At 40.7% G+C, this 24,344-nt stretch overlaps 1 protein-coding gene across 1 annotated transcript; it reads left to right on the top strand.

Annotated features, from left to right (window-relative positions):
* The first annotated feature begins 1,288 nt into the window (after positions 1 to 1,288).
* RIPPLY1 (ripply transcriptional repressor 1) lies at positions 1,289 to 18,929 on the top strand. The gene is made up of 4 exons (XM_033946840.1): positions 1,289 to 1,939; positions 4,394 to 4,469; positions 9,895 to 9,989; positions 17,038 to 18,929. Exons 1-4 carry the CDS (start codon positions 1,677 to 1,679, stop codon positions 17,291 to 17,293), a joined length of 690 nt encoding a protein of 229 aa, XP_033802731.1. The 5' UTR covers positions 1,289 to 1,676; the 3' UTR covers positions 17,294 to 18,929.
* Positions 18,930 to 24,344: the final 5,415 nt, after the last annotated feature.

Below are 24,344 nucleotides of genomic sequence, written 5' to 3'. Positions count from 1 at the left end.
TCCTTTTACTAAGGTGCGCTAGCATTTTAGCGCACGCTGCCTCTCGCGCTACACGTAAAAACTAACGCCAGCTCAATAGTGGCGTTAGCATCTAGCGCGTGCGGCAATGCAGTGCGCGCTAAGCGCACGCTAAAACCGCTAGCGCAGCTTAGTGAAAGGAGCCCTAAGTTCAGCGAGTTCCCAGTTTATTCGTAAACTATTTTTCGATGATAATGCGTCCATTTGGCTGCGTTAGCATTTAGCGCGTGCTAAATCGGCTAGTGCACCTTAGTAAATGGGCCCCTAAGTGTATAGACATCGATGGAGACTACGTTGTCGAACTTGCTTTTTTTACAAAATTTTTCAAACCACTCTCGTAAATATTTTTTTCAATTAAATGGTATAGCAGGATTCTGCGAGCAACAGAGAAATACACTGACAGACCCTGGTGGGGATGTCAAATTTGCTTTGCACTATCTAATATGATGTCCAGTTTTCTTTCTGGTTAGAGGCAGACAGCAGACAGAAAGAACAAGACAGCTATGTCTATTTTCAAGGAAAATATGTCAGGAGAAATCTTTCTTAAAACTAAGGAGAGTGTCAGAATACAAATAAGGACCAACAAGCAACAAACCTGTCTGTGCATTTTGTCAAAATAAGGGCCCCTTTTACAAAACCATGGTAGTGATTCTCCCACAGCAAATGCACCAAAGCCCATTAGTGCCTACAGGTTTTGGTGCATTTACCGTGGGAGAATCACTACCGTGGCTTTGTAAAAGAGGCCCAAAATCTCATCCCTTTTAATTCCGAGAATAGTGGGATTGAGGACAGACACTGAACAGCTGAGTCCAGTTCTTGAGAGATTTTTTTTTTTTCTACCATAGACTCAAAACATTAGCATATTCACTGTAATAGTTCTGCTCCCTTTCAGCAGAAATGCTGTAACTTAAAGCGACAATGACATAACCAGCTGAAAATAACAAACAGGCAGTTTGATCTTGAAACCCCTCAGGGCATTTCACATGGGAAAGAGGAATCCGGCCTGCAGTAACATGGGGCATTTTCACTTTTCTAGGAGGAAAAAGTTTAGGCATGGCATTTTTGGCTCTTCTTAGATGCATTAACACAGATATCCATCTACCTGGTTCCGGAAGGGCAACTGTTGAGTCAGCACTAGTTTTCAACTTATGCTCTGAAGCATTGTGGTATTTGTAGTCCCTGAATCTAACCATTGAAATTACAGTGTTGTACATCCCATAGTGCACCAGGAAGATGCTGCCCTAAATCAAGGCCTGGCCCAAATTCTCCCTCCTAGAACTGGATAACCTGACATCTCTGGCACCGAGCACTACTTAGGACCCTATTTCATTTAAAATGCCCCTTACTCTGATTTCTAGGGGTCCCCTCTTTACTTATGCTAATTTGTGCAAACAAATCCTAATTGTTCTAATTATCTTCAGCCATCTCTTGCTTTAAATCTTCCTTCTTCACTTCACCCCTGACTCCCTGCTAGCTTCTCAGGATATTTCTCACAGATGGTGTCTAACCTAGCCCTTCTGTATTTTTCTTTTTCACTTTGAGCTGAAAAAAATCTCCTACCCCCTACTGACCCACTGTTTATTCAAGTGGGCCACATTTTGCACCCTGGAACCTAAGGTATTCTGCCTCCCCCCTCCCCCTGCCCACCCAAATTATTTATGAGTTGCCATTCCAGGGTTATAAAAACCCTCCCTGGAAGACCAGAGAACTCACAGAGAGATAGAGGCAGCAAGGGCGTGTGCGAAAGCAAAAGGAAGAGAAGAGACTATTATTTGCTGATATACTCCAACATACAGTCATTTTGTGCCATGGACACTGCTTCTGGCAGGAATCAAGCTCCACTGTCACTGCCTGGCTGGTCTGCAGAGTACCTGCAGCCTTTCCTGCACAACTGCCCATCCTTGAGACTGGAGGAAAGAAGGTAAACAAGAATTCTCTTCCCTATTTTTAAAACATGGGATCCAACACCAATGTGCATGACTGGACTTGAAGGGGGTCAGGCTTGATTTGTGTAGCTCACTGTTGCAATGAGGTCTTTAATGATATTAAAATAAGAAACAAATGGAGGCAGCATGAAATCTATTTTGCTTTCTTAAGGGTCATTTTGCCAAGCTGCAGTAAGCACTAGTCTGTGCCTACTGCAGTTTAAAAGGGCTTACCCCAGGATGCGTTCAGGAGCCTTGCGGTAATTTCCAGGTTAGTGTGTGCACACCATGCAGGGAAAAGAATTATTCTTATTTTTACTATGGAGGAGGCATGTCTGGGGGCAGAGTATGTTTGCGGTAATCAGCACAACTGCATTGCCAATTGCTAAGGCCCCCTTTTTATCAAGCAGCGTTAGGAATTTTTTTTTATCACGGACCACTGCGGTAAAAGCTCCGACACTCATAGAATTTCTTTGAGCGTCGGAGCTTTTACCATAATGGTCCGTGATAAAAACCCTAACGCAGCTTGATAAAAGGGGCCTAATTGATTAACAAATGATTAGCTTGTGAGCCTTACTGCCTAGAAAGTTAGTGGCAGTAAGAGCTCAGGTGATAACCTTTTTTTTAATGGCCACTAATGTGGAATCATTAATACAAAAATTCCAAAACTGTCCATTTTAGCAAAGCACTAAAAATAACCTTAGCACATGGCAAAGACCCAGATAAGGGCGCACTAAGGCCACTTTTTAGCACTGCTTTATTAAAGGACCTCTTAAAGTTTTGGGGCTCCTTTTACGAAGCCGCGTTAGCGGTTTAACGTGCGTAATAGTGCGCGTTAAACTGCTGGCCGTGCTAGACACTAACGCCAGCATTGAGCTGGCGTTAGTTCTAACCGCGTAGCGCGGGTTTAGGGCGCACTAAAAAGCTGCGTGCGCTAAAATTGCTAACGCGGCTTCGTAAAAGGAGCCCTCTGTGCAGTGTCAAAACTGTTTTCCATCAGCTTTTAGTAGAATAAAACAACGTATAAATGCTGAATCCATGGCTGAAGGTTTGCTAAGTTTAAGCATAGAAGCGGGTTAAGATTCTAATGTAATTTAAGCTACATTAGAAGCGGGTTAAGATTGCTTTTAATTTTATTTTACACTGTCTCATGGATATTCATGAAAGGCTGTAAGAAAATGAAAGGAAAAGAAATATTGTTAACAAAAGTAAAATTAGAAAAGCCCTGTAACAAACAATACATTTTTAAAATTTATTTATTTTCACCTACTTGTGACGTGTGTCTGCATCTGGTGTCTGTGACACTTTCATGGGATCCCCTGAATGTGCATTACTACATAAGAGAAGAAACTGCATTTACTGGGATCTTGCTTGCAAATAAAGGGGCTCTTTAACTATGTTGCATTAGATGCTAGCACGTGCCTGAAGAGCAAAAACAGAGTACTGATGGACAGATTCAGGCATCTTGTGGCAACTTTGAAATTTGCGTAGGCTAACTGCGTAATAAAAAATTTGTCATTTTTTTGAGGGGGGCACGTCAGGGGAGGAGAATAGACATTCCTGCAATAACCAGTTAGTGAATCTACATTACTGCACAGTAACTGGTTAAGGAATGAATAATGCATGAGCCCCTACTACCTACAAAATAGGTGGCTGTAATCAGGGGTAGGGAACTCCTGTCCTCGAGAGCCGTATTCCAGTCGGGTTTTCAAGATTTCCCCAATGAATATGCATTGAAAGCAGTGCATGCACATAGATCTCATGCATATTCATTGGGGAAATCCTGAAAACCAGACTGGAATACAGCTCTCGAGGACCGGAGTTCCCTACCCCTGCTGTAAGTGCTCGTGCACTTGCTATTGGCAGCAAGCAAAAATGGGAAGAAATCTTGCCTCAATATGTAGCAAACAGAACAATAAAGGCAAGCGAGATGTCCATATCAACCAATGGTACATAAAAAAAGTGTAGTTAAAAGTCAGTCTAAAGACTAAGGCCTAGATTCACTAAAGATAACGACTCGATCGCTGTTGGCCGATTTTTAAACAGCAAATGATTCACTATCCAGTTTGCATGCCAATGATTTACACGGAGGTGCAAATCATTGGCATGCAAACTCCCCGACTCAATCACACTGTGAGCGATTGAGTCGGGACAGAGCTCTGACAGTAGTGACAGGAGAATCAGGTCCTGTTTTTATTTTTATCTTGTGTAGACTCTTAATATTTTATGAATTTTATGTAAACCACTGTGGGGAAAAACGGTATAGAAATTTTGAAAATAAATAAATAGATAAATATATTTAAAATAGTCTCAATACTGCTGCATTAAAATGGGCTTAGTGCATGGGAAAGTCCTTTGTTAACATGCACTAAACCCAGATTTTTGTCATGGCTTATTAAAAGAGCTCCAATCTTAGTTGTCTAAAACCTTTTCTTTGCCTTTTATTCTAGTAGTTCATCTCTTTGGAGGCCGTGGGTTCTCACTGCAGAGGACGTTGTAAGGCAGAATAGGGAAAGGCAAAGTCTGGTAAGTGATCAATTATAGAACCTCCATTTACCATATCGTCGTACACCTTACCCAGTTAAAGGCATTGATGAATGAGATTTTATTTATTTATACATTTCTATTCTGCTTATCACCTTAGCGGGGTACAAGCAAACATACTTAAAACCTGTTAACCATTTCTTTGACATTTATTTTGTTGGTTGGAAAGTGTATTCTTTTAAGAGCTTAAACCCCCCCTCATTCTGCAACTTGGGGGGAAATGCTATAAATGGTGTCTTAAGTTAGGTGCCTATGTTAAGAGGGATATGCCATTTTAAATGGTATTTAAGTTACAATTGCTGGCACCGGAATCGCACTTCTCGAGGTGCCTACCAGTGCCTAATGCCACTGTAAATGTGGCTAACACCAGAAGTGCAGGACTCAAAAATCCATAGATCCAAAAATTGATACCATTCAAAGTGCAAAGTAGTACTTGTCAATAAATATTTTATCTTCTAAACCTCAGGGTCTTCGGTATGGCAGCAGAGTCATAAGACCCAAACTGACTGAACTCTTCATTAGTCCCGTTGGTTAGTTTAACTTTTTTCTTTTATCTTATTATATTTGATTTCTACTTCATTCTTTTAATTTATTTTGCAATTCTTATCAACAATTCATTATTTGATAGAAAATACTTAGCTTGCTCTCTGACAGAGTACTCGTTTCAACCCTTTCTTCAGGGAGCAGGTGAGCTCTTAAAGCAAGAAGCGTAAGAACGCTGCCTGAATCACTGGTCTTAAGTCACTTATGAGCACCCTTACAGTAGATATTTTACTGTCACTTAAGTGTGTAAAGTGTACACTTGCCTGTGAAGATGACAGTATTCTGTAAGTCTACATGTTCAAGTGGCAATGTGGACTTCCACTTATAGAATTGCCTTTCCAATGCCCAGAGTGTACCAAGGGAGGTTAGCGCCTGGGATGGTGGTGCCCAGTATCGCTGTGTTGTGTGCTTTTCCACTCTTCTGCGCCTCGAGCACCCACCGGCCCCATGTACCAATTGAAATGTTTTTTGGCATGAGAAGCATGTTCCACCTGCTGTTCACACCAGCCTTGGTTCCCATCTGACACCACATCCTGGTCCCTCAACCAGGAAATGACGTAAGAAAGGAGCCAAGGTCGGCGCGAGCAGCAAGTGGAAGATGCTGCTCGTAATGGCGAAAATTCAAGAGGCACGCGGGAGACATTTCAAGAGGTACATGTTGGCGGAAAGGAGGAGAGGCATCGGTGCTCCCCGCAAAGATGGTACCCGGGATGGTCCACCCCTCCATTCCCACTTACTATGCCACCCCCAATGCCTCAGTCACAAGAAAAGTTAAGGATGTCTCTGTTTTAAAATCTTTATCCCCTCTTCTCCTAGAAGCAAAAAGAATACAGCTTTAAAAGTGGGCTTATAAAAATTAGACACAAGGTTTTTCTAGCCTTTTCTGTAACATCCCCATCCCTCCCTTACCTCCTCTAAAAAAAAAATAATAATAATAATAATAAATTCTCATTAGGTGGCAGGTCATTTTTATATGGCACAGCTATGATCTCTCTCCAGTCTGCTCCTTGTGACTGCTTCCGTTGCCCCAGGAACCACAGTTAGACAGAGAGGGAAAATATTTAAGAGTACCTGAATTATTGCTCAATGTGTTGTAAACTGCTTTGGATGAATCTCTTCATTAAAAATGCAGTTAATAAATCCCAATAAATACATAAATGCATGGGCTGATGGTGCCAATAGAAAATGTCTTATATTTTATATTAACACCTATATAAAAGGAACACCCAGCCTGTGCATGCATTGCCTCCTTGATATGCAAATCTATCTCATTGTGGATATGCTGAAAACCTGATTGGCTGTGTGTGCTCTGAGGACTGGCTGGAGAAGCACTGCTGTTAGGGGATTCAAGATAATATAGTTGCTAGCAGCTAAGGACCATTTAGCCTTCCCTATTGCTTTCAATGCATACCCTACCTCACCGCTGGTCATCTCCTGGTGTTGCTATCCATAATTTCTTTTCCACCCATACAACTTCAGATTAATGATTCAATGAAATTCTGACCTCTGTATTTAATCTCCAGCAAAACCACTAAACTCTTACCCAAGTCCAGCTGTGACACAGACTTTCAGACAGGCTGCTCTTGCTTATCACACTCCTGCTTTTGTGATCACAAACGTGGCAAAATAATTAAAAGGAATGTAGCTGAGATCTGGAGCAGATGGGAGATTTCACACTGTCTAGAAAGCATACAGGGAGGTGATAGAAGAGACAGACCTCTGTGCATGAATCTGACACCATTGAGGCGACACAGGAAAATAGCCTGCCTTATCTCTGACACCAAAACAGAGCAAAGAGGTAAGGATTTTCACTCCACCACAGCTGAGGAAGCAGACTTTTATTCTTTCCTCAGCACCCTTAAGGGAGGGGGCTTGACTGGAGGGAGAAGAGAAGGTGGTAGGTCAGACAGAGGGTGTGAATATTACCAAACACCACTGGGCAATCAAGGAATGCCTGCAACCACCTAAGCCCAAAAAAGCAAGAGGACCTGGCAAGACACCAAACAAAATGATCAAATACAGCGGCGTAAAATTCTGGAAGCACTAGCAAAACTATATAATCTGATTTTACTTTTGAATTATTTTCCTAAAACATAGTCAACTTTATAAATGTCGGGACACCACTAAATGAATTAGAGGGAAGTATGTCAATAGTTACTTTCAGAAAAACTAACCGGAGCAGATGGGAGATTCACACTGTCTAGAGAACGGAAGGAGGTGACAGACATATCCCTGCCATTAAAATCGATTGAATCTGATAATACTAAGGTGATAAGAAAATGGTCTAACCTCTGATACCAGTATAGAGCAGAGAGGCCAGAATTTTCATCCTCTCCATCAAGACTTGAAAACCCCCAAATAACAGTCATTGTGCTTTGTCAAAGTAAATAGTGGAATATAACTTTATTAAGTGGTTAACAGAAACTCATCTATACAGACAACCTGGCAGCCTTCTGAGGAAAATGCCATCCAGCCTAACTAGTAATTGGGATATCCCTGCTTCCCCAATCACGAAAATGTCCATTTTCTTGGAACACCAAGTGGCAGGTGTTCATCACCTATAAACTTGCCCTTTCTTATTCTGAGGAGAATGTCCCTCTTCGAGGGTGAACTGTCCAGTTATATCCCCTCTCCCTCCCTCTGCCGTTTTTAGTATCCTCTCATATAATAGGGACTTGCTTCCAGTTGTTCCTTGGTCCCCTCTAAACAGCTGTGGCTCTTTACCACTTCATCCTGTAATGTGGAGTAAAATATACTGTTATCTATGTGATACAGAATAATTTTTCTGGTTGCTTTGGTAAAAGATTAACTCTCTCCTCTTCTATAGTTTTTCAATGCTCAGTCTGTCAAGCTCTATTTCCATGAACATTGGGATGGTTTGGGGACTTCCACTTTCGTCACCAAGGGGAGTCCAAATTATTTTGCCACAGCATGAAAGCTGTACAGCAGTCCTGCATATGCCTGTAACTCACTGGCATCCACAAATGGTCCTCCAAAGTTCACCTATTCCAACTCCTGCTCTACCTCATGGTAAAGCCTCCAGAACTCTTTAACTCATGGGGGAAACTTGAGAAAATGGTTCACTCCATCTATTGACTGTCACTAAACTTCATGTAGTTCTCTTCACAGACCATCCTACACTCTAAAGCGGGCTCGATCAACCTTTTTTTTTTTTAATTGAGGTCCATATTTAATATTTCACAAGATTCAGAGAGCCATACATACATACACATGCCCTCTCTCTCCCTTGCCCCCCCCCCAGCCTTTTTATTTCTCATGTACCCACCCAATCAATCTCTCTCTCTCATGTGCCACCCTGCCATGCTTTCACCCAGACTCTTTCCCCTCACCTGTCTTCAGCTGCAGATTCTTGCCTCAGGATCCATAATTCCCTGCCACAACTCCTCAGTCCACGAGCTTGAGCTGTGTGGAGCCGGAAGTTTGGGTTGGTCTTGCGCTTCCAAGACTTGAATCCGCAATAACAACCCAAATTTCTGGCGGTGTGGCTCAAGCTCACGGATGGACGAGCTGTGGCAGAGAATTATGGATCCTGCAACAAGAATTTCTCTTCCACTCCCCCCCCCAAAAAAAAACAACAACAAACCAACAAAAATTGCTAAGCTCCTGCAGGCCAGGAAAAGGCACTTGGCAGGCCAGATTTTGGCCTGTAGGCTGTAGTTTGGGCAATCCTGTTTTAAGGAAATAAAATCAAACCAAAAACAGTGGGACCCCACAGCAAACCACTCCAATTATTGCTGTGACCATTTCCAACAGCCCTTCAGCAACCTGCAGTAAACTCTTTAAAGCACAATGTTATACCCGTACATGGGTTTCCATGACTGCTGCAGGCTAAAAGTAAGTTAGAACCCTGACATCTGAATAGCTTACCCTAATCAGACCACCAGAATATTGTGCTGAGGCCGTAGTGTATATGCAAGGCCACCCCTGAGATGTACAACTTGAGATTCCCTACATAAAGGAATTTTGAGTGTTACATTACACGATACTAATACACTGCCTTCTGTAAACCAAAGGTCAACCCAAGGTGATTTATAAGGCACAGCAATCAAAAGCACAAAACAACAGTACTTTTTTACGGAAAGGGTGGTAGTTGTGTGGAACAGTCTCCCGAATGAGGTGGTGGAAACGGAGACTGTGTTTGAATTCAAGAGGGCCTGGGATAGGCACATGGGATCTCTCGGAGAGAGAAAGAGATAATGGTTACTGCGGACTGGCAGACTAGATGGGCCATTTGGCCTTTATCTGCCGTCATGTTTCTATGTTTCTAGTATAAGCAATCTACAAATACATCTTTTAAATACAATTTCCTTTTTGTTTTGAAAAATTTCCTTGTTTCCTTATATACTGCATATTCTGTTCACTATTACAAACCAGGGATGATAGATATGACTGTATCAAATAAACTGCATTAGATTTTTATAATTAATGCAGCTTTTTATTTTTATGTTAATTTTGTTTTTACTTTATTCCCAATATAATAAATTGCTATGCATACATTACTGAAGTAAAAGATTTGAGATAAAATGGAAGAAAGTTTTTAAAAGTGGATTAACACCCCCCCCTTTATGAAGCCGCATTAGGCTTTTTTATCGCAGGCCATGGCGGTATTAGCTCTGATGTTCATAGACTTCCTATGAGCATTGAGACTAATACCTCCATGGCCAGTGATAAAAAAGCCTAATGTGACTTTTTTTAAAAGGTGGGGGAGTAAATTAGGTGTCAGAGAGTGTTGACTACAATGCAGTGAATAGTCTTTTTGTGCTGTATCAGGTAAATTTGTAGAGAGGAGACCTTTATGGTATATTCATTCATTTAATGCTTTGTGTTTTATTCTATTTTCCAGCCCTCTACCCAGCCTTTGCAAAGAGTAAATCCAACTAGGAGTGAGAGTCCATCAGAATCGAACAAGGCTCTGCAATTATTTCATCACCCTGTCAGGTAATTCCTTTGTTGCAAATGGGCCAATATACGTACTAACCTGTGGATAAGCTCTAAAGCAGTAGGCTGATAACACAAGATTATTTTTCTTGCTTTACTGGTTCATTTACATAATTTTTATATGATTTTCTATTCTGGTTGAAGAGACAGAGTATATTGGTATTACGATGGGCCACTGAAAAGTTCTCAGCTCAACCAAGAAGAGAATGTTGTGAAGCCATGAAACTTACACAAGTTATTCCACACTTTTTGTTACATTTCATATCGTTGAAATGAAAAGTGTCATGAAAAGTGTGGAATAACTTGTAAGTTTCATGGCTCCACATCATTCTCTTCTTGGTTGGGCTGAGAACTTTTTAGCAGCCCCTCCTAGTTATAGTCCTGTGCAGAGGGTTGTTTTTTTCCATATCCCTTTAACAGCAATGATCTTCATATTCTGAACTTTGGATTGATAAGTTTCTGATTAGATTTTACTTTTAAGCTTGATTTTTGCTGTACTTCCTTTTCTTTTTTTGTATATAAATGCACATTGATTAATTGAGATTAAAATTTATAATCATACTAGCTGATGCCCCGGCGTTGCACGGGTATTTAATTATAGCAATAACACTGTAAATGGATTCAAATAAAGATACTTTATAGTAGTGAATGAAATTATTTTTTTACAGCTTTATAAAAAGTACAATATTCAAATTATAATGTGAAATATTTGACAAAATGAATACAATACAACTAACGCAAAACGTGATTATAAACAACAATTTTAGTTTCACCTCCTGGAGCAAGAACATATAAATTCTTGGGTGAACCCACCCTTGAGCAAGCAACATAGAGTTGTGGGCCGCGAGACCCCCAGAACATATCACCCCAGGTAGTGAGGGATCTGCATACCAAGTTTCGTTCAAATCGGTCAAGCCGTTTTTGAATTACTGTGAGAATGGCAGCTTTTTACATATTTTCCATTGACATGAATGGGTGAAATCTGATTTTATGTTTGTAGCTCTGCCCACGTGTGAAGGTGGGCCGTGAGACCCCCAGAACATATCACCCCAGGTAGTGAGGGATCTGCATACCAAGTTTCGTTCAAATCGGTCAAGCCGTTTTTGAATTACTGTGAGAATGGCAGCTTTTTACATTTTTTCCATTGACATGAATGGGTGAAATCTGATTTTATGTTTGTAGCTCCGCCCACGTGTGCAGGTGGGCCGCGAGACCCCCAGAACATATCACCCCAGGTAGTGAGGGATCTGCATACCAAGTTTCGTTCAAATCGGTCAAGCCGTTTTTGCGTGATCGCGGCACATACATACACACATACATACACATACATACATACCTCCGATTTTATATATATAGATAAAGCGTCCCCCCCTCACATTTCCTTCTATACTCGTACAGTGTCAAATATAGACAGCAAAAGTAAATTCTCAGAACCGACATTCTTTAATTACTAAAATGAAAATAAATCATTTATCTTACCTTTGTGGCCTGGTGATTTTAAAGCTGGAACAAAGTGATTAGAAAAATAAAATCACCAGGCCACAAAGGTAAGAGAAATGATTTATTTTTATTTTAGTAATTATAGCATGTTGGTTCTGAGAATTTACTTCTGCTTTCTATATTTGACACTGTACGAGTATAGAAGGAAATATGAGGGGGCGATTTATACGATTAAACATTTTAATTGTGATTAATTGCTGTTCAACCCTAACAAAAAAAAAATTGCAGACTTTAATGCAAAATAACTGTGGGAAGATGTGGTTAACTTTTGCATAATTATTCTCTGTGAATAATTTAGCAATGCAATCATAGGTATAAGCTGCTTCTGAATAATTAGATAGTATGGCCAAATTCACAAATGAATTTTTATGCTCTAGATTGGTCCATGCTTCAGTATGTTGACCTCAAATTTTCAAAATGCTTATTCAGTGGACTTAAAAGTCTGCTTGTAGACTGGTATAAGTCTGGCTATCACAGTGGGGACAGAGACAGCACTGACATCTCTTCAAGACAAGATGCTGCGATATGGCTTTTTGTCCGGGTTCAAAGCACATCTTTCTAATAATGAGCTTTTGAATATCTCGGTCCCAGATGGGGTAGTCAAGATGTTGTAGCAGATGTTGTCTTTTCTATGGGCGAAAGGAGCACTTAGATACCTGGGAGTACAGGTGGGGGTAGATTGGTTGCATTTGTTCCAACAGTATTATGATCCTCTTATAGTATCTGTCACCTAAAGATCTGGATAGATGAGAAAAGTTATCTATTTCTTGGATGGAGCAAATGGAAACAATGTGAATTTCAATTTTCAAGTTTTATTAAAATTTCTTATACCGCCTATAGTAACTTCTAGGCGGTGTACAATAGTAAAATTATAAAAAGTAGAAAACAAATATTAGCAATTACAGATCGGACAGACAGACAAACAGTAACATTATTTATGTTAATTACTTTTGATTACAAATGGTTAGAAGGTAGAACTACAATTTTGTATAGGAAAGAAAGACATTTAAGGTTAATACACTAGGGAAGGGGAGAATTCCGTTTGTGCAGGGGATATGGAGAAGAAATTCATAAATCAAATGCATCCTTGAATAAAAAGGTCTTCAGGTTCAATTTAAATTTATCCATAGAAGATTCTTTACGGAGATAAGAGGGGATGGAGTTCCATAATTGTGATGCTGTGGCTGAGAATATGGAGGAGCGTGGAGTGTCATAGATTATTTGTTGTGATGTGGGTATTACTAAAAGGTTCTGATTTGGCGATCTTAATGTTCTTGAGGGTGTATATGGGATTTGCAATCTTCGGGTGAATTTTGGCTGTTCGGAGGTCTTTGTTTTAAAGTCTAGTAATAAGATTTTTTAGGTTATTCTGTAAGAGATGCTACCTAAGTTTTTGCATTTACTTCAGGTACTGCCTATTGAAATCTCCACAGAGCATTTTCAACACTGGCTTAGTACTACCGCTGTTTATCATTTCTATAGCACTGAAAGGCATATGCAGCGCTGTACATTTAGCAAGCAATAGATGGACCTTGCTCAGTAGAGCTTACAATCTATTTTGGACAGACAGACAAGACATATAGGGGTTGGGGAGTTTCTTGCAGAGAGAATGACAGGATGGACATAGGTATCTTATGATGAGTGGGAGTTAGGTGTTGAAAGCAGCCTTGAAAAAATGAGGTTTTAGCTTGTATTTGAATACTGCTAGAGACGGAGCTTAATGTATGGACTCAGGCAGTCTGTTCCAGACATAAGGTGAAGCAATACAGAAAGGACGGAGTCTGGAGTTGGCAGTGGAGGAGAAGGGTACGCATAAGAGGGACTTACACAATGAACAGAGTTCATGAGGAGGAGGAGCATAGGGGGAGATGACTGAGGAGAGATATTGGGGAGCTGCAGAGTGGATGCACTTGTTAGTCAGCAAGAGGAATTTGAACTGTATATGGAATTGGATGGGGAGTCAATGAAGTGACTTGAGGAGAGGGGTAATGTGAGTATAGCGGCTCTGGTGGAATATAAGTAGTGCAGCAGAATTTTGAATGGATTGAAGGGGGGATAGATAGTTGAATGGAAAGCCTGAGAGAAGCAAATTGCAGTAGTCTAAGTGAGAAGTGATTTGGTTGTGGGCTCCAAAAGGATAGGTCAGATTTTGATAATATTATAGAGGAAGAAGTGACAGGCTTTAGCGATTTGTTGGATCAGGGTGGAGAATGAAAGAGAGGGGTCAAAGATGACTCCGAGGTTGTGAGCTGACAGGACATGGAGGAAGAGAGTGTTGTCCACAGAAACAGAGAATGGGGGGAATGGGGAGATGGGTTTAGGCAGTAAAATAAAGAGCTTGGTCTTAGCCATATTCAATTGTAGGTGGGGGTGAGACATCCAGGCTGAGATTTGGGCCTGGATTCCTGTAGAGATGTATGGTGTGGAGAGGGAGTCATCAGCATAGAGATGATATTGAAAGCCATGGGAGGAGATCAATGCACTAAGAGAAAAAGAGAGGGCCCAAGACAGAGCCTTTGAGGTACACCGGTTAAGAATGAGATAGCAGTGGAGAAGGATCCACCTATGTAAACATTGAAAGTACGATGGGAGAGATAGGAAGAAAACCAGGAGAGAACAGAACCCTGGAATCCAAGTAAGGACAGCGTATTGAGGAAGATATTTAGGTTTATATGGGGAGGGAAGCACCACATGGTGGCAAGAACTGCAATGTTTAATTTTGCAGAGGAGGAAGGTTTAGGAATTCCAAATCTAGAGGAATACTATAAAGCAGCTCAACTCAGGGCAGTGGTGGATTGGCAGTCAATTCCTATTAAGCAAAGGGTAGAGGTAGAGCAGGGGTTGGCATCTCTTCCTAGGGCTATTCCTTGAGTGGGTTACTTACTGTGGGTGGATTTGAGTCAGGGAGTGGTTCAAGCTATTGAAAATCCATTTGTTAAGCTTATTATAAAACTTTGACAGGGGCTAAACATAGATGGGGACATTACTTCTTGCCCATTGGGTATGCACTGGAATTTCAACCTGAAAGTCTTTAAAAGATGAGAGCAGGGGAATTTATGTTATTTTGGCCAGTTCTTGGAGGAGGATAAAATATATGATTTCCCTGAACTGTGTGAAATATTTATTCCCTTATTTATAGGTTAAGGCCTTTATACAGAGGGGAAAATCTAATGTATCTGATTATATAGTAAAAACTGAATTTGAGCAATTGTTAGTTAATACAGTGCAACAGGCGTGTATATCATTTATTTATAGAATGTTACATGAGGATAGAAAACAAAACAAAATATATGGTGTCTTGGGAGAAAAAAATGGGACGATCGCTCACTATCGCAGAATGGGGAAAATACTTTGAGACGTGTTAACCACATTGCTCTAGCACCCCCAATTTTGGAAAATGTTCTTAAGATGCTGGTACGTTGGTATATAACACCAGTTTTGTTGGGGCTAATGTCAAAAGCTGATGATGTTCATTGTTGGAGGAGCTGTGGGATCATTGGTTCTTTTATATACGTGATGGAGTTGCTCCTTGCTAAGGGGGTTTTGCTCACAGGTATTTGAATATGTGGGAAAACTGATGAGCCGTACTATACTAGTAACCATAGATACAGCATTGTTAGGGAGACATGATTGAGACATTTAAGTACATCACTGGCCGCATAGAGGTGGAAGACAACATTTTCTCTTTCAAGGGTCCGTAAGCCACAAGAGGACATCTGCTAAGAATCAGGGATGGGAAATTTCATGGGGATACCAGGAAGTACTTCTTCACAGAAAGAGTGGTAGACCATTGGAACAAACTCCCAGAGCAAGTGATCGCGGCCAGCAGCATACAAGATTTTAAGAATAAATGGGATGCCCACGTCGGATCTTTACGAGGACAGTGTAGAGGTGATGCCACCTGTGAGCGACCCCTTAGGAGGTTGTTTGGGGAGGGTTAATGGAGTGGGCAGACTTGATGGGCTATGGCCCTTTTCTGCCATCATCTTTCTATGTTTCTATATTTCTAATGTGGGTGGATTAGAAGGCCCCCAGGATAAGTTAATATTTCTGGCCTTTACTGCGGCCAGAATGGTAGTGGTTCACAATTGGCGACAAAAGACACTGCCTCATTGGGGGCAGTTCAAGCACAGTTAAGTTGGGTATGTGACCAGTATAAGCTCACTGCCTTAATGACTCATACCTGGCAACAGTTTCTTCTTATGTGGGGCAGGTATCTGGAATTTGAATATAATATGGAGACAAAGTAGATTCTTGTCTTTCCTCTTGTTTCATTTCTTTTTATTTATAGTTCATTGGATATTTGTGATGTGATATTGATATGTGTACCATATAATTGGTGATTGGAAGAGGACGATGGTATTTGGAGGAAGGGGAGGGAGGGGGAAGTGGTGTTGTTTTTCATGTATTTGTTTTTTTTTTTCATATGAACATCTTCAGATGCTTATATTGTGTATTTGTTGATTAGGAATTTAAGGAACCACTACGCCTTTACATTTGTATTGTTTGATGTTCTTTCAATAAATAAATAATTACAAAAAAATATTAAGAGATATGCAGTAAGTTGTTTCATTTAGTATATAATACCAAAAGGGTCTTGACTATTTTAACTGTCTTGTTATGAGAAATGAGCATTCGCTGCCCAATGTTCAGCGCTGTTTAACTGGCCAGGAATGGCTCCTAGCCGGTTAAATAGCATTTTGCTAGATAAGCGCTAATATTCGGTGGGAGATAGCTGGCTATCGCCACTGAATATCAGCACTTAGCAGCTAAAACTTAGGGCTCCTTTTACTAAAGTGTGCTAGACGCTAACGCCTCCATAGAGCTTGCGTTAATATTTTTCATTTAGCGCGGGGTTTGCACGTGCTAATCTTCAGTGCGCAATAAAATCGCTAGTGCACCTTAGTACAAGGAGCCCTTAGTTGGCCATGGCACATGATAGCCCGAATTTTAAACACTGACTGGCCAAATAAGGCTGCCCAAATAGCTGATCTATTAATCACTGGCTATAACTTAACTAGCCAGTGCTTAAAATCAACGTAGCCAGCTACTGTATATGTGAGCCAGCAGACCGAATATTCAATGCTGGTCAATGGAAACAGCCTAGTGTTAAATAGTTAGGCTCAGCGCTGATCATGGGAGTTAGCTGGCCTCCCTCCCAGGGTCTCAGTATCGTCCCCTCTGAGTTTACTGATAGAGTTAACATGTATTACTTTCTGCAGGTCTCATTTGTGCAATGGTATCTGCTAACAAATCATGTATGTTAATGATGTCATCATGGGTAAGGGGGTAGCAAACTTTAGTAAATCTAGCCCTGTGTTGAACTAAAGAAAATCATAAGGCAGGAAGAAGGGGTTTCCAATGGTAGATACAAGATTTTGAAAGCAACCAAAGACACTGTGCAGGAATGCTTTTAAGGCTCGCTATACATGATGTAATGATGTATAGTATCTGTTGCAAGCCATCAGTAAATGGCATGCACACCTGTAAGGAAGAGAACTTTTCCCTGTGCTTCGACTTTAATAACAACTTTTTGGTTTCTTTCCAGAATCTTTTGGCCCAAATCCAAATCCTATGACTACTTGTATCATGATGGGGAGAAGCTGCTTCAGAATTTTCCTGTGCAGGCCACTATCAACTTCTATGAAGACTCTGACAGTGAAGATGATGACTGGGAAGAGGAAGAGGAGGAGGAGGCTGAAGGGCTGGTAAAGGAAATGCTGGTAGCAAAGAATGAAACAGCGCTCTGCCAGGAGCTGTCCACCACCAGCCACACCTTACAGCCCTTCACTGGTCTAAACTGAAAATTTGGTGCCGTTGCATTACTGTACCAAATTCATCCTGTGAAATAACAAGCCATGGCAACAAACATGGCTCATTGATCACCCAAAATCTTCAGGTGATGACCCTGTGTTATCTCAAATGAAAAAATATAGATTTTGTGTTTATTAACAGTATAACTCTGAGTACTGGAGAGGCAATAGCAGGGTATATTCAAAAGGAGGTGAGTGCCTCCATCTTAAGGGAGTTCATTTCTGAACAGCAACACAATGAAGAATATGAAAAGAAAGCTGTAATCTTGTTGCTCTTACGTGCCACTGAGACAATGTCAACTCATGGTAAACTTATGGAAATTTTCCCAGAACTGTGTTTGGCCTTCAGTCAGGCAGCTAATCGTGATAAGAGTGGCATCCATAACTCTTGTCATTGTATTGATCCATCACATTGCTAGTTTTCCTCTTTTGTGACATCCTTCAACCTTACCAAGTACGATGTTTTTCTCTAACGATCTCTCTCTTCACACAATGTGTCCAAAGCACGAAAGTCAAAGTGTTGTCTTTTGAGTTTCCAAGGAAAGCTTGGGTTTGAGTTCTTCCAATGCTGATTGATCTGTTCTTCAGGCAGTTTATGGTACAATATACACACAGTATTCTTCTCCAGCACCGTAATTAAAAGTCACCAATTTCCTTCCTGTCTTATTTCTTTCACTGTCCAACCTTCACATCCATAAGACATTATAGAAAATACTATGGCATGAACTCCAGCTATTAAATTCTTTTGAGTGAACTATTAAAAGGTGAAGAGTGAGCAGGCATCCTCCTCCTTTTCTAGGCCACAGCTCCAGGCCACCACTCCATTGGTGTATACTACATGGCAGAAGGAGGCTGGATTATATTTAAAAGTGAAATCTGGAGTCTGTCAGTATGTGTGTTTTTCAGATCTCTGCAGAGGGCTCATCTCCTGATGTGATAAGGGTAATTAAGGTGGTGATAGGGAGGGGGAAAAAGCCAATAAACCAGCCTCTACTCTAAGATTTACTATCTAGTATGGGGTCTGGTAAGCAGAGAATTTTCCTTTAGAGTCCCAACCTGTAACAGAAGACCTTCGTTACTAGAAGGGAATCCGAATATGCTATCCAGCATTCACTGCATATGATGCACAAGGAAGTCAGGACTTGCCTTTCATAGTCATTTTCAGTTCTTTTCCAAATGTAAAGATGATGTATTGAAAAAGAACTATTTCTGCTACTACATAAGAGTGTGTGAGTGGCACACTGGATTTTACTTTCTTAATAGGGGTGTTAGAAACACATTTTGGCTCAGAGTGGGAATCACAGCTTGAAATCTGGAGTGGATTCTACTACAGGAATGTGCAAAAAAAAAATCATTTTTTGTTACATTTTTCTAATGGTTTAGTAGTAATAGATGTATGTTACTTAAGAGCTACACTCAGGAAAGAGCAGATGCATCATATTCTGGCATGTGAAGAGATTAGAAGTGGAAATCTAACTGTATGGATTCTGTATTGTGTAATATACTGTTAAAATATATGCTATATATTTTGGACCTTAATATATATTTATCAAAAGATGCAATTTTGTAATTATTTTTGTATACTATCATATATGTCAAATTTTAAATAAATTTCAAGAAGACATTCTTAAGGTTTTGGCATTACTTTTCTGGAGTATTTTCTATAAATTTACAGAAGGCTAAAATTGATGAATACTTTATTGCTTTTTTTGAATGATCAAACTAGTTTGATTGTCTTACACCCAAAATATAAATACTTCTCTTCTCTGCTTCTGTCACAAATACTTGGGCATGCCTTAAGAAGGGCCCAATGCGATCCTACAAGTTTGTGAATGTCATCTTTGAATAACTGGTCCAATAAAAGGCATCATCACTTTCAAATAGCCTAGGCCCCCTTTTACTAAGCCTCAGTACAGGTTTCTACTGCGGCCCGAGGTGCTAAATGCTCCAACACTCATAGGAATTCTATGAGCGTCGGAGCAGAGTTGGAGAATTTAGTGCTCCAGGCTGCAGTAGAAACCTCCACTATGGCTTAGTAAAAAAAAAAGAGAGGGGGGGGGTACTTTTCTCCATGGAAAACAGAGAAGCATGGTGAGGACTGGCCTACAGAGTATCCAAGGGTCAGACACGATGGAATGATTATTAGTAGTAGTAGTAGTTTTCTCCAGGATTAATACAGCCCTTAACCTCTGGATTCAATATATGGTGCCCAGATTTGGACACCTAACTTTGGGCATAATCTTGAGATGTGGACTTAACCTAATTGGCTAAAGGTACAAAGGTAACTACCAATTATTGATGCTAATTGGCACCAATAAGGATCTGTGTGTACACCTGGCTGCACACTTTTCTGTAATGATTGCCACCCAAATCCTATAGTATGCAAATCAAAAGAGGATGTAGCCATGGGAGTGGGAGGGGCAGGGGCATATCAGGGGAATTCCAAAAGGTTGAGCAAATTGTTATAGAATAAAGGGTCCGTGCTCTTAACTTGGGTGCCAGCATTTACACTAGATTTCAGCAGGCATAAGTCTGACACCCGAAGTTAAGGCATGGGGATCAGCACTACGTACAATTTAATTGTGCATACTCTTTACAGAATGGTGCTTAACATCAATCCTTTCCAGCACCCATTTATGAATGCCATTTATAGAATCCTTTCCTAAATGTCTCCATCCCAAGTAGTTTAATCCATTAAAACATAAGGTTTGATTTATTAAAAAAAGAACAAAAAAAACAAACAAAGCAAAACTTTTCTTCACTTCTACACTTATGGATGGGTGAAAGGGGTGGCAACTTGGATACATCTTCGCTTAATTCCCTGGAAATAGCTACAATAATATGGCTATTGTAAAGGAATACTCATATTTTTGCCCTCCCCCCCAAAAAAAAACTAAAACTAAAAAACTTAACACATTTCTGCTAGACCTGAGGTTTTATACATGATTATATATACATATTTTTTATCTCTTCCTCAGACAGACACTTGTGAAGTTGTCCTCTGTCAATATATATATATTTTTTATTATTTATTTATTCAATTTAATTAATACAAACAAGCAATAAACATACTTGTACACAGATTACACAAAATATTATAAGAAAAAAAACTATAACCCCAATTCCACTTAACACAGTGTTTTTGGTTACTCAGTAATAATTCAAATTATTTAGTCCACAACTTTTAGAGAGAAACTTAAGAAAAAATAAGAAATAAGACGAATCTTGTCCAACTTAGAAAGCGGCATTTTTCTGCGGTGCTACAGCCATTCGTAGCAGGTTACTCATTTTCAGTTACAGGCCCTACATGCTCTTTAGATTCTATAAATCCTATCAATTGTTTAGGCTCAAAAAATAAGTAATTCTTATTCTGATATGAAACAAAACATTTTACAGGAAATTTCAACATAAAATTTGCTCCCAAGGCTAGGACTCTTGGCCGTAATGCCAAGAATTCCTTCCTACGCCTCTGAGATCTCAATGACATATCAGGAAATATTCGAACATTAGAGCCTAAAAATTGATCATTAATATGACGAAAAAACAAGCGTAGTATCCTCTGTCAATATTCACATGCATAAGAGTATACACTACTGTATTCAATCCAATGGCACCATCTAGAGGTCAAAAGCTTGATAGCATGTCAGCATTTAAAAGCCTACATCCTACATATGGGGCTCATAATAATTTTTTAAAAAGTTCAAAAAGTGGCCTAAATCGGTATTGGATGATCAAAAAGACAGATCGTCCAAGTACCAATAATCAAAGCTGAGTATCTAAAACCAGCTTAGGCCTTTCCCGTCTCTGAACGCCTAGAGCGAAGAGGTGTTTTTAGAGGGGAAAAGGCGGGAGGTGGGACGACCTAGACTTAGTTGTACTGCAAGTATAACCAAAAGTCTAGGAGATTGCCCAGTCGGAACTTATATGTTTTGACTTAGACCAAGTCTGTGCTGCTTTGGCATTTGCAGATTGGCGCCTCTCCTCTGTTTGTTGGACTCATCATCATTCAGAATAATCATATGTCCCTGCCCTTCAGACAGGGATCCTGATGCAAAGTTTCCTTGCAAGTAAGACTGGTTTTAACTGGTCTTATTTACAAGGAAACTCTCCTGCCGATGCACAAAAGGGTTCTCTGTAGAGAATGACATGGGGGAAAAAATCTGTCCCCGTCACTGCCCCATCACTGGACCACCATCCCCTTCACTGCCCTGTCCCCGCCGTCCCTTTCACTGCCCCATCCCCGAACACGTCATCCCATTCACCGCCCCGTCCCCACAGCATCAACCCTTCCCTCTCACCACCTCACTGGCCTTCAATGGCCCGAGAATCTCCCTCCCTCCCCTTTACCTTCGCGGTGCAAAGAAACTTAAGGGAGGGAAGGCGCGTGGTCACTGATTACACGTGCGGCCCCTTCCCTCCCTCCGGCCAAATCTATCTCCCTCCTTCTCTCCCTCCCCCTTACTTACGTTCGCGGCGCTTTAGAAAAGAAACTGATGCTGGCAAAGCCTGCCTGTGCCGCCCTGCAGTCACGTGTGTGTGGGCGGAAGCTTCTCCTCTGACAACTGTCATTTTATAAACACAAATAAAACAGAGCAAGGTTCAACAAAACTCATCTCCTCTATTGTGAAAACTGATCAAACCAAATTACTACAGAATGCTACATAGAAAAATCAAGCTAACAGAATACTTTAGTCACACATGGCAAGAATAATGTTAGGGGAATGCAACTAGGGCAACTGCCCCCTGGTCAGAGAGAGAGCCCTAAGCCAGCTGGAAGCTAAAGAAGCACAGCCTGGACTTTGCGGTCCCCAGTTATGTCTAATACAAGCTCTAGCAGGATACATATTTCAAATCTGAAATATTCTAATCACATAATATAAAATAATTTTTTTTTTTTGTTGTTGTTGTCTGGTAATTTTATTCTTCAAATCACATTGGTCTCAAGCTTTGGTTTTAGGTTCCTTCTGTCTTCATAGTGGCATGGCTGGCTCCTGAAGGTAAAATAGGTGCAAGAGGAGCTGGGGAGAAGATGCCGAGTCTGACACGGGTGTAATTTTTTTTATCACAGGAGTAAGTAAGACTTTTCACCACTCCCACGGGGCGGTAAAAAGTCTTATCCCCATTCCCGTGGGCTGGTGAAAGGTCTTGTCCCCATTCCTGAGGTAAACCAGTTGCAAATGTCTCCATTCCTGCGGATTTACTGTGGTGACCCATGGTTTACCGTGGTAAACGGTCCCCGTGTCATTCTCTAGTTCCCTGTGGTACCAGCCACCCAGAATCCTCTGCTAATGCATTACAAGGAGCTCATTAGTATCTCAATGAGCACTTAGTGTAATACACAGCAGGGAAACATAATGTTCCCCATGCAAACTTTACCGGCAGAGTTTGAGCTGTTGTAGTCTTTCCTGTCAGTGCCTGAGCACACTGACAGGAAAGAAAGGCTATGACAGCCAACCCTGCTGGTAAAGGCCCCCAACACCTAATTTAAAATTTAAAAAATCCCTTGCCTCAATCCCCCTCTCGTTGAGCCCTCCAGGAAACCCCCACATGACCCCCCCCACCTCCGCCCCACCAAGCCTCCTGCCATTAAATTGAAGATCTTTTTATCGCCTGGACTCTATATAGCTGACACCTTTAATGAATCTCAAAGGAAAGCCTCAGCCCCACCACTCCACCGCAAAGCCACTTTTCAAATTGCGGGAAGCTTTACGTGGTGCCTCATCATTGGCTGTCCGCTTACTTGTAGTGAAACATTCCTTATTCTAATTTTTTTATGTAGTGTGGATATATAAATTTTATGTTGCGTTAGTCACATTTCCTCAAATAAATCCATATAAATATAAAGTGCTTATATGGTAAGTTTATACTTAGCTTGTATCACAGCCAAAACCTAGGAGTCTGACCCGACATGTTTCGCATGTAATGCTGTATCAAGGGTCCCCCGAGGCCGCTGCTGTCATCCGCCTGGATATCTCACTATCATCTAAAACTAATATGGCCAAGACTGAGTTCTTTATCTTTCCACCTAAACCCACCTCCCCCCATTCTCTATTTCTGTGGACAACACTTTCTTCCTCCCTGTCTTGTCAGCTCACAACCTCAGGGTCATCTTTGACTCTTCTCCCTCCTTCTCAGCTACGATTCAATAAACTGCTAAAGCCTGTTGCTTTTTCCTCTATAATATTACCAAAATCCAACCTCTCCTTTCTGAACACTTCAAAACCCTTATCCATACTCTCATCACCTCTCGCTTAGATTACTGCAACTTGTTTCTCTCAGGTCTTTAACTCAACCATCTCTCTCCCCTTCAATCCATGCAAAATTCTGCTGCACAATTTAAATCACTTCATTGGTTCCCCATCCATTTCCAAACACAGTTCAAACTTCTCTTATTACATTACAGATTTCTATTCCGCCATTACCTTTCAGTTCAAAGCGGATTACAAAAAGAGTTATGGAAGAAGGGTTACAACGTTAGATCAGAGAAGGTTTCCAAGAGAGGGAAAAGTAGTATCTGGGGTTAGGGAGGGGGTGGTAAGAGGGGGGTTAAGCTTTATCATGGTATTAAGCTTTATTAAGGGATTTCTTGAAGAGTATAGTTTTTATTTCCTTTCTGAACATCTTGTAGTCTGGGGTTGTTGTCAATAGGTTGGAGACTCAGTTGTCTATCTTCGCTGCCTGAGTGGCCAGTAGTCCGTTGTATAGTTTTTTCCGTTTTACTTCTTTGATTGGGGGGTAAGTGAATGGGGTGTGTGTTTTTCTATGCCTGGTAGAGGTGGTTTGGATGAGGCGGTTGTTTAGGTAGGTTGGGCTGTCTCCATTTATAGTTTTAAATAGTATACAGTAGAATTTAAATTGTATTCTTTCCTGGATTGGAAGCCAATGAGAATTGATGAATGCCTCAGTAATGTGATCATGTTTTTTCAATGAATAGACGAGTCTCAGAGCTGTATTCTGAATTGTCTGTAGTTGTTTAATCATTATTGCAAGGCAGGGGAGATAGAGGATGTTGCAATAGTCTAGAATACTTAGGATTAGAGAT

This window comes from Geotrypetes seraphini, chromosome 5 (genome assembly GCF_902459505.1).
Source record: "Geotrypetes seraphini chromosome 5, aGeoSer1.1, whole genome shotgun sequence".
In the NCBI taxonomy this organism is placed as follows: Eukaryota; Metazoa; Chordata; class Amphibia; order Gymnophiona; family Dermophiidae; genus Geotrypetes; species Geotrypetes seraphini.
The sequence above is the reverse complement of the archived record's forward strand: the minus strand, read 5'-3'. Positions and strand labels throughout refer to the sequence as shown.